The sequence below is a fragment of the Apium graveolens genome, chromosome 3 (genome assembly GCF_009905375.1).
Source record: "Apium graveolens cultivar Ventura chromosome 3, ASM990537v1, whole genome shotgun sequence".
Lineage (NCBI taxonomy): Eukaryota > Viridiplantae > Streptophyta > Magnoliopsida > Apiales > Apiaceae > Apium > Apium graveolens.
Window position 1 is genome coordinate 173,782,408 of NC_133649.1, and position 15,926 is coordinate 173,798,333.

Below are 15,926 nucleotides of genomic sequence, written 5' to 3' on the forward strand. Positions count from 1 at the left end.
AGCAGTCTTTGCCATTGGATAAAACTTCACCAGAAACTTTTGCGCAAGATCTTGCCACGTAGTGATTGACCCAGCTGGTTCAGAATGTAACCAGTCTTTAGCCTTATCCCTCAGTGAGAATGGGAAAAGCCTCAACTTGATAGCCTCATCAGCCATGCCATTATACTTAAAAGTGCTGCAGATCTCGACAAAATTCCTTATGTGCATGTTGGGGTCTTCAGTTGCCGCTCCTCCAAAAGAAACAGAATTCTGCACCATCTGTATAGTGCCCGGCTTGATTTCAAAGGTGTTAGCTTGAATAGCCGGATGAAGGATGCTTGACTGAATGTCATCAATTTTAGGCCGAGAAAAATCCATAAGAGCTGGATCAGCTTGAACAATATGATCTCCCATGTTTACTGGTTCTTTCTGCTCAGTTCCTGAATCCGAATCCTCAAAATCTAACTTCTCCGGTGTATCAAGAACTTCGTCTTTCTCCTCAGCTGTATCTAAGGTCCTCTTGCGAGCACGAGAACGAGTTTGCATAAACGCACTAAAGTACCTGAAACACAACCGAAAAGAGTAATTAACTACTACGTCCTAATCACTGAGTCCTAATGACCAATGATGGTAAGTACATAAACTAAACAAATACGCCGAGTCCCCGGCAGCGGCGCCAAAAACTTGTTAGGGCGAAATCACGCACTAATATTCACGCAAGTATACGCGTTCGCAAGTAATATAGAATACTTTCTAGTTCGTTCCCTCAGAGACTCAGACTAAGTTATTGTCTAATTTAACTCACTCACCAATGTATGATTACTTCCCAATGTTAAGATAGTAACACTTAAAATTGTTGATTAAATATTAACTATAATTAACTACTTAATTAACCACTTAACTAACACTGCAATTTATCAATAATAAAATACTCATGAGATCACAACTTCATTATTACTTCCTTCTATAGTCATAGTTATTACCTTTAGCATGTGACAGTGATGATATTAATTGAATAACACAAAACTGATAAAAGCCAACTTTCATTGTACTAATACCATTCTACCAAACATCCACAATTAAGATAGAAATTGAATAGTCATCAATTATGTTGAGTTCCTATATGTCTACAGAAATTGACAACACAACGATTTAAGCACAAGTTATTCCTTTTGATTACATAGGGCAAATAAAACTGTTAGAGTTACCCACTAATCATGCACAACGTACATGAACCTATGCTAGCATGGCAAGTTCTAAATCTCAAGATCCACTGTCGCTTCACAAGAGATTAACACCCTATCTTATATGTTCGCGACGCACATAAGACGAATACGCACAACCAATACTAGATATCATGCAATCATCACACACTAAAGTATTAAACAATTAACTAAAGAATTCCATAATAAATCCGTTGCAACCCCATGATCACGATTAGCCCATAATAGAACTTATCGCCATCATGGGTTCATATGAAATCATGATAAACGAACACAAGAAAATAACAACTAAACTAATTATATTAAAACAGAGTACGTCACAAGAGTAAATAAGTCAAAGCAAGAAAACTAGCATCCAGCGTTACAACGAAACAAGAATCACAAGAATATATGCTTCCTCTTCGTTGTTGTGTGCTAAATCGGTCTTCTTCCTTATCTCCTTCGCTTCTTGCAAAACACAATCTAAAACATAATCCCCTCTTAATACTCTGTGAAAAACGTCTCAAATCTACTTATATAATAGTCCCATAAAACTCAGATTACATAGAAGTTGGAAGCCAAACAGAAGTAGAAGTCTAAAATAATATATTATTTTCCCCGACCCTGCGCGGCCGCTCAGCATTTCTGCGCGGGCGCGCAAGGCTGCTGCGCGGCCGCTCAGCATTGCTGCGCGGGCGCGCAGGACCCTACTGGAAAATTTCCAGGTTTGCTCCATTTCTTCGCCGTAATCTGCCCGTTCTTTTCCTCTCGCAATGGTGAACACATGCCAAGGCTTATTCTTGATGATTCCTCCTCCGAAATGCAACTAATACCCTGAAATGCATAAACACTAGAAAAACGCATCAAATACACAAAATACTTGATTTCAAGACACCAATTTAAGCCATTTTAAGACGTTCTAAGTGGTATAAAATGCCACTTATCACATTGTCATCAAGTTTGACTTCTGGTTATCCTTGTACCAATTACAATATTTGTTATTTGGTTTGGATACCAACTTCCCTACAATCTGCTTGCTGACTGATTGATTTTATCTTGCTTTGGAATCACCCAATCAATCCGGATCTATCATAGCTTCTGTAACATTCTCAATTTCTTCTTCAGATAGAAAACTAGAGAAATAATCATTCACACTCAGTAGACCTGCTAATCATTACTCCACCATCTGAATCACTTAAGAACTAGACTCTGGGAATAATATTGACATCAAACCCTTTGTCTCAGCAGATATGTTCTTTAGTGTTCTCTGATTTTCAATGAGGTGTTGTGTCTGACTAGGTGATCCTTCTTTTGCTCCCCTAAACTGTTGCTGGGATTTCCTGAAAATCCTTACCCTTGTTGACTGACTTCATTGAAATAATGAGTTGTGTTATACACTGCCATTCCACTGCTTGGATATGAATCATCAATACCATTAATTTCTCCTTTAACAGCTTAGAGCATTGAGTTGTTGAACTATGCACTTAGACTGTATATCATCTACTCTTGATTAACCACAAATGCCCTGTAGATTGTATACTCCACTGAGTAGCCATGGAAAATATCCTAACTTATCTTAGCTGCAAATGCCAAGATCGTTAAACAACTAAAAACAATTCATTGTTTACTTCTGTAGAATATTCTCTCCAAACATTTTCAGGTAATCCAGTGTTTGCTCCTGTTGGCCATTAACTCATTAGTGGTCTTCATGTATACATCCAGATCAAGGCTTGATCTTACTTGTTGCAAACTGTTTTGACTACTCCAACCCTTTGGTATTTAGAAAGTCTTGATTAGCTAGATATTGTCCTTGTAGTTTTAATCAAGTTCTGGTTCTTCCTTTGTACCACTCCATTCTGACACGGAGCTCCCAGTGCTGAATATGTCCCAAAATGTTCTTGATGTTACAGATATTAATCAGAACTGCTTCTTGAATTCAGTCTCATTATCTGACCACAAGATCATTTTTTTACAGTTGCTTCCAGCTTAATCTTTTTTGATGTGATCAATCACCATTTGTGATGTCTTGTCTTGAGAACGCACGAACAACAACTTTGTTTAATAAGAGTAGTCAACCACCATCACTAAGGTATATCTTTACTTTGATGTAATGTTGTCTTTGACTTCTCTTTATGACATGCCTCACATTTATCATCTTCTGAATTCCAGATGAGGCAGTCCTCTCACTAACCCCTTTTACAAAAAAGTTCCTTGAGTTGATGTTCAAGGATGAGAGCTTCTAATGCCATAACTAAACTTTTGTTTGATGAAGCTTTACAGTAGAAACCATTGACTTCACCTTTTCAGAGATTCTAGTTTAGCTACGAGCATATCCTTTCCTTACTCTAAGAAGAGCAAGCTTCTCAATCTTCCTGCTTCAGATGAGACACTAATCCTTCATTGAATTGACATTTTGTCCTTTGATGCAGAACTGTCTGATAAGAGGAGTTGCTTTAATTGTTATCAATGACTCCAATAATTAGTTGTTATTAGTGATAGCAATTGTTGAGTTCATGATGACATCCCTTTTCTGTATAGCTTGTCCCGTAATGAAAAGCTTTGTTGTCATCTTCAAAGATTATTGACAGAATAGCTTTTGTTAATCACATTTGATTGTGAGGCTCTTTCTTTGATTATATGCCTTGAGTATGAATTACCAAGAATACATATGAATCAATTAACCTGTTATGTCCTGCACTCACAAATGTATTAACAGTTCTTGGTACCCAACTTATCAGTTTGGGTCCAGATAGATTAGAGATATTATTATAAACAGAGATAACAACAGCTGCAACCTTAACATGCTTATTCTTATCTTTGACTGACCATTTTCTCCATTTACATACCCTTGACAAATTTGTCTCTAGGCTAGGGAAAAATGGTTTCAACCTTACATAAGGAGGACTAGCAGTCTTTGCCCTATTGTAATCCTAAACATGCTTCTTCTATAATTAATGCAAGTACTAGAAGATGCATTCATGGTATTGAAATAAGCAAGCATTGTATTAAGAATACATGGCATTCATTCAGAAACATTACACATAAGAATTAAGCAATATAGGCATGATATGGAACAAACAGAATTAACAAGTATATCAATAATTCTATCTAGTCCAATCCTATTGATAATTCTCATCTAACTATCTCAATCCAATTATAAATTAATATATTTTAACAAATAATTCAGATCAAATGAATAAATCACAATGTATTAGGATACAAGAGATAAGCATAAACAAAGGTCTTATATGCTGGAAAAGCTTATACATCACTAAAGCAATTAATCATGTTCAACAAATATTCAAACACATATTTAAGATCATCTAAAGTAACATGCACAAGTAAACATCAATCCTAGTTACCAGAAAAATAGTCTAGTGAACTAGTCTAGCATTATCTATGTGTGATGTTATCATGCTTGTGCGAGTGTTAAACATTTAAACACTATGATCTTATCATGTATTGAATATTGAGAGCAAAGTATTGCAGTGGTTCAAGAATTTGAAACCTGAGATATGTGAGTTGGATTATCTTCAGAGATTGCTATGAAGGCAAGATATTCATGATTCTCGTCATCTGATCCATCCCAACTCTTTCCCGTGCACTATAAGTTTTGATTGGCTGCTTCCCTAAGAAAACATTCCACCTTTGTCTCAGCTCTTCAACTGAATCCCTACTCATCCTTGTTTGACAAGCTTCTTGTTCTGTTGTAGCAAAACCCCTGATAGTTACTTGACACATATTGCTTATCAAACCTGGAGCTATTAAATCTTGTTTATGTCCCAACCTCAGTCTGTAACCACCTCTTGAACTGAATCTGTAAGAATCTCTGCTTCAGAATAGATAGGCTTGATCTTTGGATATAGCTTATGTACTCCTTGTGAATCTGATGCGACTAAACTTCCCTGACAAGTGAAACACTGCCCAAACGTCCAGTCCCTCAAGTACTTCTACCCGAGCTTCTTCTGATTCAGCTATCAGTAACTCTTACATTCTGTCCTGAGGTTCCAACTTTATTGCATGTAAATGAGATATTTGTTTGTCCCCACTATTCTCTCTGACCTCCATTATTCTCTCTGACCTCCACAATTCCTGCATGTATGATCTCATTGATTTCCGGATAAATGTAGCATTGGTACAAACCATTTTGTGACTGTATAATCTGGAATCATAGAGTTGTCTTAAAATCTCCGAGAAAAATTATACCCGTAGAAATTTCATTCAATTCCTGCGTCTGAAAACTCAGTGGTATCATATGGAGTAAGCCTTTGAGTAAGTTCCACAATTTTCGTGTGTAGGTCTTGAAATCAGTTCCATTGGATTAAGAAAATCATTATTAATAATTTCTGTATTCGGGAATTTTCCGTCTGAATAACATATGGTCTTCGTTTTCTTCAAAAGATTAAAATCCACTTTAAAAGCCGGGAGGAATCCTGAGTCTACCAATACTTTTAGTACCCTTAATTTAATTTTTAAGAAAAAATTAAATTTCCAGTATTTTTAATTTTCTTAGAAAATAAATTAATCAAAAATAAATATTTACTTAAAATCTAATTTTCAAGAATTTCAAATTTCTTAAAAATTAAATATAATGTAAATTATTATTTAAGAAAAAATTAAATTTAAGAATTTTAAATTTTTATGGAAAAATAAATAAATCAGAACAGAAAAATTAGGAGTAACAGAAATGTTTAAGTGATCTAGTTTTGTATTGAGGAGCACAGGTCGCAATAGAGTTATGTAGCGAGTGCTTTTACTTATTCTATGGCGACTGCCTTGGAAATTTGCTCTTTGGCGATCTCTTCAGTACCTGATTAAACTGTATGGCGATAACTGCGCGTGTCTTGCTTTAACCTGTCTAATTTCCCCGTGCGTGTACACGAAACTGACTCTCTATGCAGGCGCGTGCGATGCACTCGCCCCTTGCATGATTCAGTTTCCGGTTTTTTCTTTCTGCGCGTGTTGCACCACTCAAGACCCGCAATTTCTTTTTTTTTTCCTTTTGTACAGATTTGCCAGACGCGTATGCAGTGGTTGCTTGCTTTCAATAAAACTAGCATCCAAACTGAATCTTACTCACAGGGCTGCCAATTATTCACTTAAATGAAGTGAATAAACTTGGTTAAGCAAGATGTACGAGAATAAACATAAGAAACCGGAAGCAAATAAAACAAAATTGGCAGCCATAAATAAAAAAAATAAATTTAAATTAAAAACTTTTATTTACTAAAATTTAAGTAGTAAATTAATTTAGTTAAATTTTTAAAATAAATTTATTTAAATTAAGTTCATATAATAAACTTATTTAAATTAAATTTATAACATAAATTTTCTAAATCAAATTTACAAAATAAATTTATGTAAATGAAAAATTAATAAAATAAATTATTTTTTAAGGATCCTGATTTGTGTATCAATCAGGAGGGTTGAATACGATAATCACTAAATTAAAAATTCTTTCGAATCTTTAGCGGATATAGATTTAGTGCTCGATTAGTGGTTTTGTGTTCTTGAGAGGAATAGTGTTTGGAGCAATAAAACGAGGAACACGAGATATTCGGGGAAATATATATTCGTATATAAATTCTCGAGGGGTGTTGCTACACTCCGGTAAATAAATTAACCGGCTACAATCTAAGAACAACAAAATTCCTAGCTACTATAAAGATTTACAAATCAAATCTTATACAATGATCTACCTTTTGTTTGTACTAGAATTTAATTATCGGGTAACGATTATAATGCCCCTATAAATATACAAGAATTAAATCGGGCATTATAATGTTACTCTAGTGAGAAGTTAAACAGATATACTAAAAGCTTGAACTTCTATAAAAATCTTTATTGCTATTTTTCACCTCTCTATGGAGAGAAGATGAACAGAATAAATTCCAATAGCTTGAATCTAATATGCTGCTGAGTGTAGTCTTTTTATTCAATCCAAAATGTGTGGGTAAATATTGACCACACAAATTAAGTGAATGTACAATAAAATAGTGGTTGAGGAGAGAAGTTTGTTGTGTGGCCGACAGCTTTATTTCTATAAGGCGACCAAGAAGTGCAGGATGCCTGTATAATTATCTGAGTTTCTGTGGCGACCAGGAGAGAGAAGGAGTAAATATACCTGTGGCGACAGGGGATGGGGACTCTCTGCCGACTCTATTTACCGTTATAACAAGTACATGTATATGTACTTAACAACCAAAAACATAAACCGGTCGCCGTAAAAACGGAAGTTGTTAGAGCATGAGTGTTTCCAGAATGTTATATTCTTATATTATTATTTCAAACACTATGTTGACCTCACGAAGCCACGAGGGCTTTTACTTCGGACCAGATCTGTATACTGATGGCAAGACAGGGGCATTTTTAGAAGTTTTGTTTTTTTATCGTTTCTTGTTTTACGAGAAGTTAATTGTTGGGATGATAAAGATGAGGATTTTGTAGGTGGTGACAGGAACACCAGGGGAGATTTCCCGAAAATTGCTCTGCCAAGAATCCCAGCAGCATATTCATGTCTACTGTCGTGGAATAGGGATTGGAAACTGTGATTTAATTTTAAGTTAGGCTATGTTACTTGTTCTGTATTTGGCTTGCTTTGACAAGCTTTAAAAATTAAAATATATAGCTATTTACATATTAAATTATGAACCTACACGAGAAGAGCTTTCTATTTGCAATTGTCCAGGCATAGTAGATCTTAGAGATAGTACTCACTACTAAGTAGAAATAAACAGATTACTATTTTTATGTTATAAAATGTGATAATGCCTCGGAAACAAATATTAATCTTTCATGCATAACTAACATGAAAATGAAAGGCAGGTCAATAGCCCAAATCATACAGTGCAGCAATATTTATATAATAGTATCATATTTAACTTGCTATACGTGTGTCTCTTTTTGTATTTACCCAGTGCTAGCTTCAACTCACTGATCAACAAATTATAAGAACCAAGACATCAATTTAAATCCAAGTATCAGAATAAAAAAATAGTTTGGCATCATTATCAGCTTCTAATCATCCAAACCATGTATTTTATGATGAATTCTGGTTTCTTGTTTCCGGTGTTCTCTAGTTGAAACAGACCTCTGCATCTGACTTGGCCTGTATCTCTTGTCATTGTACTCTTTGTACTTGATCAGAGATTTAGTTTTTGTGGTACTTGGTAATGGAGGTCTGCTTTTTATGTTCTTGTTAACATAATAAGCTTCTATCTTCGGAGACAGCTGCTTTACCTCAGTTAGAATCTGCGGTGAGAGTATAGATGGGGGGGATTTAGACTCTATTGCCACTGTTGGTTTTCCCGTAGAGGAAGAACTTGTGCTACTGCCACGGGACACCTGACTACCTCCGCTGGCCTCTGCAACTCTTTTTTTCACCTAAAAAATATCATTACTGTTTTTAAAATGCACTGCTGGTATTGACCATGTTTGAACATTGTTATATTATGCTAATATTTCTAATAATCCTGGTAAAAATAATGATTTTGGTCCCAATTAGGCCATCATTTGGTAATCTTAATATAAAATCTTCAACTCAAGAGTTGCCAGTAGCATAAAACTAGACATATTGTATTTTATATGTAGTTTACTGGGTTGATACTTTATTGAAAACTAGTTTTATTACCCGTGCAAAGCACGAGCTAACTTTATATATAAAAAAATTATTATTTTTTGTGTACTTTGGTAATATTTGCTTATTATTTTCATACAATATTGTGTGGTTCATGTTAGAAGAATTAGTGTAACGAATTAGTGTAACGACGAACATCCTTAAATTTATATTGTATCGCGAATGTAAAATTTAGAGTGCACTTTTACCATTAAAAATAATGGTTTTCTATCAAGTCTCAATAATTTTTTCAACTGTAGATACCAAAAATATTATAATGTTTACGTGTCATGTTTATCAAAATATGGGGGCAAAATAGTAATTTTTTTGCACGGTCGAACTCGAACTTCAAATTACTCGACTCATAAGGTTCACGAGTCTTATTGAGCCGATATTATTTTTTAATAGAAATATATTTTTATCTAAATATTTAATATTTTATTAATATTTTATATATTTATTAGAATCGAATTTGAGCATAACCTATCATATTTCGAGTTTTGGTCAATATTTGGTGAAATTGATTCAAGTTTTCGAGCCGAAATTGAGGCTACTGGACTATTTACGGCCCGAGTTTCATGCTTGATTTAAGATTCAGGTGAAACTGAGCTCGTGCTTGAGCCCAGACATTTTTAATCGAGTTCAAGTCTGAAAGTTTTCGACGACTCGGCTCAGCTTGATTATACTCTTAGTTGTTGTAAAGTTGGTATTTCGAAGTGAGTTAATTACCCAAGTCTTAGTATTTAATAAACTATTATTAAATAGTAATATATTATCAATAAGTTAATATGATAACATAATATCAACAAGTTATTTATTTAATATTTGTAATTTTTTATAAATAAAAAATAATTAAAATCACGTGGTTGTACATGATTATAAAGTTAGTATATTGTAGTGAGCTAATTACTCAAGTCTTAGAATAATTTTATAATATATCAATATTAGATTACATAGGTTTAACAATCCAATATAAATAAAAAAATATATAACTCGGTACTTGATGTTATCAAAATATAATCAATCTAGCTCAATCGATTGAAGTTACATGTTTGGATACAGATGTCACAGGTTCAATTTTACAAGCCAATAATATTTTTCCATATTTATTCAAATAAGGGCGCAAAATATTGATTTCGAATTATATGTTTTTCCTAAAAAAATTGAAAATATCGATCTTTTTACGACCTGAATTTCGAGTTTAAAATTTAAAGTTCGGTTGAACTCGAGTTCGTGCTCGAACCCGAACATTTTTAATCGAGTACGAGCCTGACAATATTCGGCTCGACTCGGATTGATTATACCCTTAGTTGTTACAAGAGTATAAAGTTAGTATCTCGATGTGAGTTAATTATCCGATTTTCGATAATTATAAATTATTACTATATGATAAGATATTATCAACAAGTTAATATGATAATATATTATCAACAAGAAGTTATTTATTGAATGTATAAATTAAAAAAATTATAATCCTGTTGTTGCACATGAGTGTAAAGTTATTATATTGTAATCAGCTAATTAACCAAGTCTTAGAATAATTTTATTCTATATAAATATTGAATTATATAGGTTTAGTCACCCAAAATAAAGAAAGAAGTATGTAACTCAATACTCGATTTTATCAAAATTTAAGCTCAATCGGTTGAAGTCATATGTTTATTATAAGTGTAAAGTTAGCGTATTGAAATGAGTTATTTAATCAAGTCTCAAATCATTATATTTTATATAAATATTAAAAAATATATAAAATTTAATATAAGGCAAGACACCTCGTGTAAATAAGTAAGTTCTAACTCAATACTTAATGTTATAAAATTTTAACCAAAAGTGTCTTTAGGTCAAGTGATTGATGTGTTTAATTTGCAAATAGTTGGCATAGGTTCGATTCTTATCACTAACAACTATTTTTAATATTTATTAAAATACATGGGTAAAACAGTAATTTCGAATAAAATATTTTCCAGTAACAACTATTTTTAATATTTATTAAAATACATGGGTAAAACAGTAATTTCGAATAAAAAAATTTCCCAAAAACTTGATGCTGCATATTATAAAGATAACCGATTTTATATAAATATTAAAATAAATATAAAATTTAATGTAAGGCAAGACATCTCGTGTAAATAAATAAGTTTAAAGTTAATATTTAATGTTATAAAAGTTTAACCAGAAGTGTCTCTAGCTCAAGTGATTGATGTGTTTAATTTGTAAATAGTTGGCATATGTTCGATTCTTATCAACAATAACTATTTTTGATATTTATTAAAATACATGGACAAAACAGTAATTTCGAATAAAATGTTTCTTCAAAAACTTGATGTATAAGTTCTAAGTCAATACTTAATGTTATAAAAATTTAATCACAAGTGTCTCTAACTCAAGTGGTTGGTTGATATTTTTAATTTGTAAATAGTTGGCATATGTTCGATTCCTATTGTTGTTTCCCCAAAAAGCATGATATGAAAGTATTATAAAGATAATAGATAGATTTAAAATTATTTTTATGCTGACCTCCTTTACATAAGCTGAATCATCTTTAACAGTGTGTGTAGGTTGCTCACTCTGATGTCCTGGCTGTTTCTGAGACAACAGCCTTGTTCTAGACTTCCTCAATTGCCTGTACAATAAATTGGAAACTATAATGAGATTTCATACACCTCATTTGAGGTACTTTTATCTAAAAAGGGCATAGAGAAAGTCCAATGCTACTTGCTTATAAAACATACAGTAGTCATGACCATCAAAAAGAAAAAAAACATACAGTAGTCATTAGGTAATCAGTTTATAGTGGAACTTCTGGAGAATATAATTTACCTTCTCTGATCCTTGGATTGTGCATTATCCTCCTCCTCCACCTTGGGAAGCATTGGTAAATCTGAAAGTTCACAGGCCAGTGGTCTTGTGTGGAAAAACTGTATTCAGAAGATAGCTAAATAATCACTACCACAATTTGCATATGCTGTTTTTTATTACACTAGTAATTAACTTTCATAATGCACATACTTCATTTTTCAAGGCAGAATTAGCAGAGCCACGAAGTGAAGGATCTAGAGAAAGAAGATTGTTTAAAAGGCCTAACGAACATTTAGGCAAGTCTCTAAAAACTTCGCGAAGATTAGGCTTGTATACATGTGGTGGTCTGAATGTTGTTGCCACCTTCAACTTTTTCCAGTATTCATCTGACGGTGTACCACATAGCTTGAATATTCTATGCAGTTGCTCAACCTAAACATGGAAATTATCTCATAAAATTGAATATAGCAATTGCTTGTAATGAATGGTATATTTAAGTAAATCTCGAATAGATATCTTTTTTTTACCTCAGTCCTACCAGGCATTACTGGCCTTCCTGAAAACATCTCTGCCATAAGACATCCAGCACTCCAAAGGTCAATTCCAGGTCCATAGTCTGTTGCACCTAATAGTAATTCTGGTGCACGGTACCAAAGTGTCACAACTCGGCTTGTTAGTGGCTTCTTTTTCTCAGGGTTATATAAATTTGCCAGCCCAAAATCTGCAATTTTTAGCATTCCAGATCTATCAATTAATAAATTTGATCCCTTAATATCACGGTGTAATATTCCTCTCTCATGGCAGTGCTGCAGTCCAGCCAGCAGTTGGTTCATGTAGCATTTGACCTGAAATTTTGCGGGGTAAAAATTTCTACATTAGCAACATAGTAATTCTTGCATTTAATTTGAACATATGAAAGTTCTAGGAGTCAAATGGACAATATCTAACCTGTGGTTCACTTAGCCTTTCATTAGGGCGGCAAACAATTCTTGACAAATCAGTCACCATGAAATCAAAAACTAAATATATACTATACTGCATCCTAGATGTGGCCAATCCTTCAAGCTTCACAATGTTAGGATGATCAAGCATCCTCAAAATCCTGATCTCTCGTGCCATAAATTTTACACTCTCGGGTTCTGATGTATCAAAGCGAACCTTTTTAAGAGCAACAATCTTACCAGTGTCCCTATCTCGAGCTTTGTACACATTACTGTAAGTCCCCTGCCCTATCTATAAACAAGTAGAACGACTGTACTTAAAATTTGGCCAATATTAGTAAGAGTCTAACTAAATGTAAAACTGACAATTTAGAAGTTGAAGAACTGACACTGTAGAAAGTTAACCAACTAACCTTATCAAGCTTATCATACGAGTCAGCGCTCTTAGGAACCAAACCAGCAAGAGCGTCTCTTGGAATATTATCAGTAAGCCACTTAGGCCATCCGTCTACTAATATTTCGTCATCTTCAATGGTGTTTGGCAGCTCCAATTTCCTTGTGAAAAACTCGCCTTCGCTGCCACTGCCACCGCTATTTTTCTTCGTAGAGGCAGACCGAATAGTTTTAGCAGAATCATTCACAGGAACAAGCCTCTGTCCTGTTGATCTCCTTGCTGCAGCAAATCCTCCTCCAGTTCTAACATAACCATTATCCGACTTTAACTTCTGTAGACCTTTTGGCGGAGATTCACTGGAAGGCTTAGCTATGACACACCCCATAGCTAGCTGATTAGCTATGCTGTATCAATAGATATTGTATTAGTTATCTTTTGAGCCAATGATCTTGTGAGAAGCTAGTAATATGAAAAAATATGGTTGAAGTTTGACATGGTCATGAAACAAACACAAGAGTTAAGTAAATTATCACACGTGTTCAAAGGAGAACGAAGAAATGCAGGCTAAATATGTGCTGAAAGAGAAGACAGGGATGGGAGAAGAAGATGACATGCAACAGGGCCGGCATCAGCCTGCATATCAATATGTGTTGTGCAAATATGAACGGAGTTGAAAGTATTACAAATAAAATAGATATTCAAATATATTTTTCGAATGAAGCTGATTTGTTAATACATCACAACTAGCCAATCTCGAATCTTTATTAACAAAATAACTTGTAAAAATCAACCGATTCATTGGTGATAAGAGGTACATGCTTGCCACTTGACTAAATTGGTTGCGAGTTTGAAGTCTGAAAACGTCTCTGGCATCTGCCGGCTTTGTATTTTTGTGGATATGTCAAGTGTTTTTTCTTGGATGTTAGCCTTCTTTACTAGATCACTAAGCAGTAAATAGATAATTGAGTTAACCAGGTTACTTTTATAAGAAATATGATCATGTATTTTTTAAAAAAGGTTATTTTCTTCAGAAATTGAAATACTAGTGGGGAAATATAAAACCAACACAATGAAGGATATTGCAGAGTATTATATTGACCGGTCACTTTAACTCTATCTCTAAGTTGTATGCGAGATTTACATAGTAATTCTGCTTGAAATAGGTGAAAATTTCAAGGAGCAAATAGCCTAAAACAAGTGCATGCTAACCCTGGAGGACTGCCAAAAGGCAGATCTAACCGTCCTTTGGCTGGCTTGAGTTGGTATGCAGTTGCAACAATTTTAGTTTCTCAAGTAACGTTTGTTGTCTACTTTCAGAAAATGTTGGAGACATATCTGAATCCATAGTGTGGTCAATAAACATCAGTTCAGCCAACAGGTGACAACCGTAACTTGTTGTTGTTCTAGTTGACACTGGCATTTAACTTTAAGTTCAAAACTCAAGTGGCCGGACCAAGTTGCTTAACTGTAATCGATTTTTGGACACTAGTTGAGGTGTGACTTTAACACCAGATCCAGTTCAATCTAATCAATTCTAGTTGGAACAATTCTTTTTTTCTATTATCAAAACTTGTTTAAGTGAACAAATCAACTCCTGATGCTCAAGTAGTTGTTGCTACATTTGTAAACATACTGAAGACTTCATCCCGAATGAGGCAAGGTTGCAACTTTAAAAATGTGCATATTAATTAATTTTCCTAAAGTTCGTTCCCAGTTCCAAGTGCTGCGAGTTTAAGCGTGTACTGACATTTGTACCTTGATGCTGATCAGGGACCGTCTCTGCGCAAAGTTAGTTCAGCATGTTCAGTAGAATTCCTAGTAGAAAGGCACTTGCCAGTCCGGCATCTCCAAGTTGTATGTTGACATAAAAGAATTAGAATAAGGCTGAACACCAACAGAATACTGGAGCGGGGACTGAGAAATCGAGGCTATTCCGAACTCCTCCCTACACAGGATTACCTGCAATCTAAGTTGAGCAAAAGCCACACATAGATTGGAGGAAAGCCTATGAGGGAGAGAGTTCTGAGTAGAATCCATTTCTTTATTTCATTATATGATTCCATATGCAGTAGCCAGTAGGTAATATTAACATGCACTATCTGTCCTTGTACATACTAATATTCTAGTATGGAATCAGAGTGAGATCAGGCAGGTATTGAACAAGGATTCTAGTATTTATAGGGGTAATTTGCGAGGGTAAAGTCGTCAAACTACATTTCAAGTCATCAAAATAATCGAAGCCTTGCATTTGGTACGGATAACTCAGTTTCATCTTAATTTTCTGTGTGCTCTTGAATCTTGGTACTGTCGTCGCCTCTAATACTGTTAGATTTTCATTATCGTACATATGGCCATTAGCATGACTCATGCATGAGTTCAATTTCTACTCCCTTCGCTTCATGATATTAAGTATTTTTTCAAATAATTAAGTATATTAAGAAAACATTAATTATTTAATGTTATTTTCCCACGTAAATCTGGTACATTAATTATAAATTATTGTAGACTCTACTCAAGTCTCATTAATTGTAATACATTCTTCAAAAAAAGAAATTTCGAAATATTGTCCATGTGTTTGCTTTAAAAGTTGGTAATAGACATGTATTATGCCAAAAAAAAAAATTCTCTCAAAATCACTGGTATTATGGGACGAGCCAAACTGTTCCTACTCAGAGCTCGACTCGTTAAAAATTCGAATTTGGCTCGGAAATAATCGAGCCGAGCTCGAACTCGAATTTTTCGAATTTTTAATCGAGCCGAACTCGAGCTTCAAATTATTCAGCTCGTAAGATTCGCGAGTCTTATCGAGCCTCTATTAATTTTAATTTTTTTATTATAAATATATTTTTATGTAAATATTTAATATTTATTATATATTATTTATTTTTATCGAGCTGAACTCGAGTCGAACTGATCATATTTCGAATTCTTTTTTAATATTCAGTGAATTAATTCGAGATTTCGAGCCGAATTCTAGCCTATCGAACCTTTTACGA

At 34.0% G+C, this 15,926-nt stretch overlaps 1 protein-coding gene across 1 annotated transcript; it reads right to left on the reverse strand.

The window, feature by feature from the left end:
• Positions 1-8,198: 8,198 nt before the first annotated feature.
• LOC141714723 (putative serine/threonine-protein kinase At1g54610) lies at positions 8,199-14,967 on the reverse strand. The gene is made up of 8 exons (XM_074518224.1): positions 14,765-14,967; positions 12,950-13,334; positions 12,544-12,828; positions 12,123-12,440; positions 11,806-12,027; positions 11,617-11,714; positions 11,314-11,419; positions 8,199-8,564 (listed from the first exon to the last, which is right to left on the reverse strand). The coding sequence occupies exons 1-8, from the start codon at positions 14,965-14,967 to the stop codon at positions 8,199-8,201; spliced, it is 1,983 nt and encodes a 660-aa protein (XP_074374325.1).
• Between the last annotated feature and the right edge of the window lie 959 nt (positions 14,968-15,926).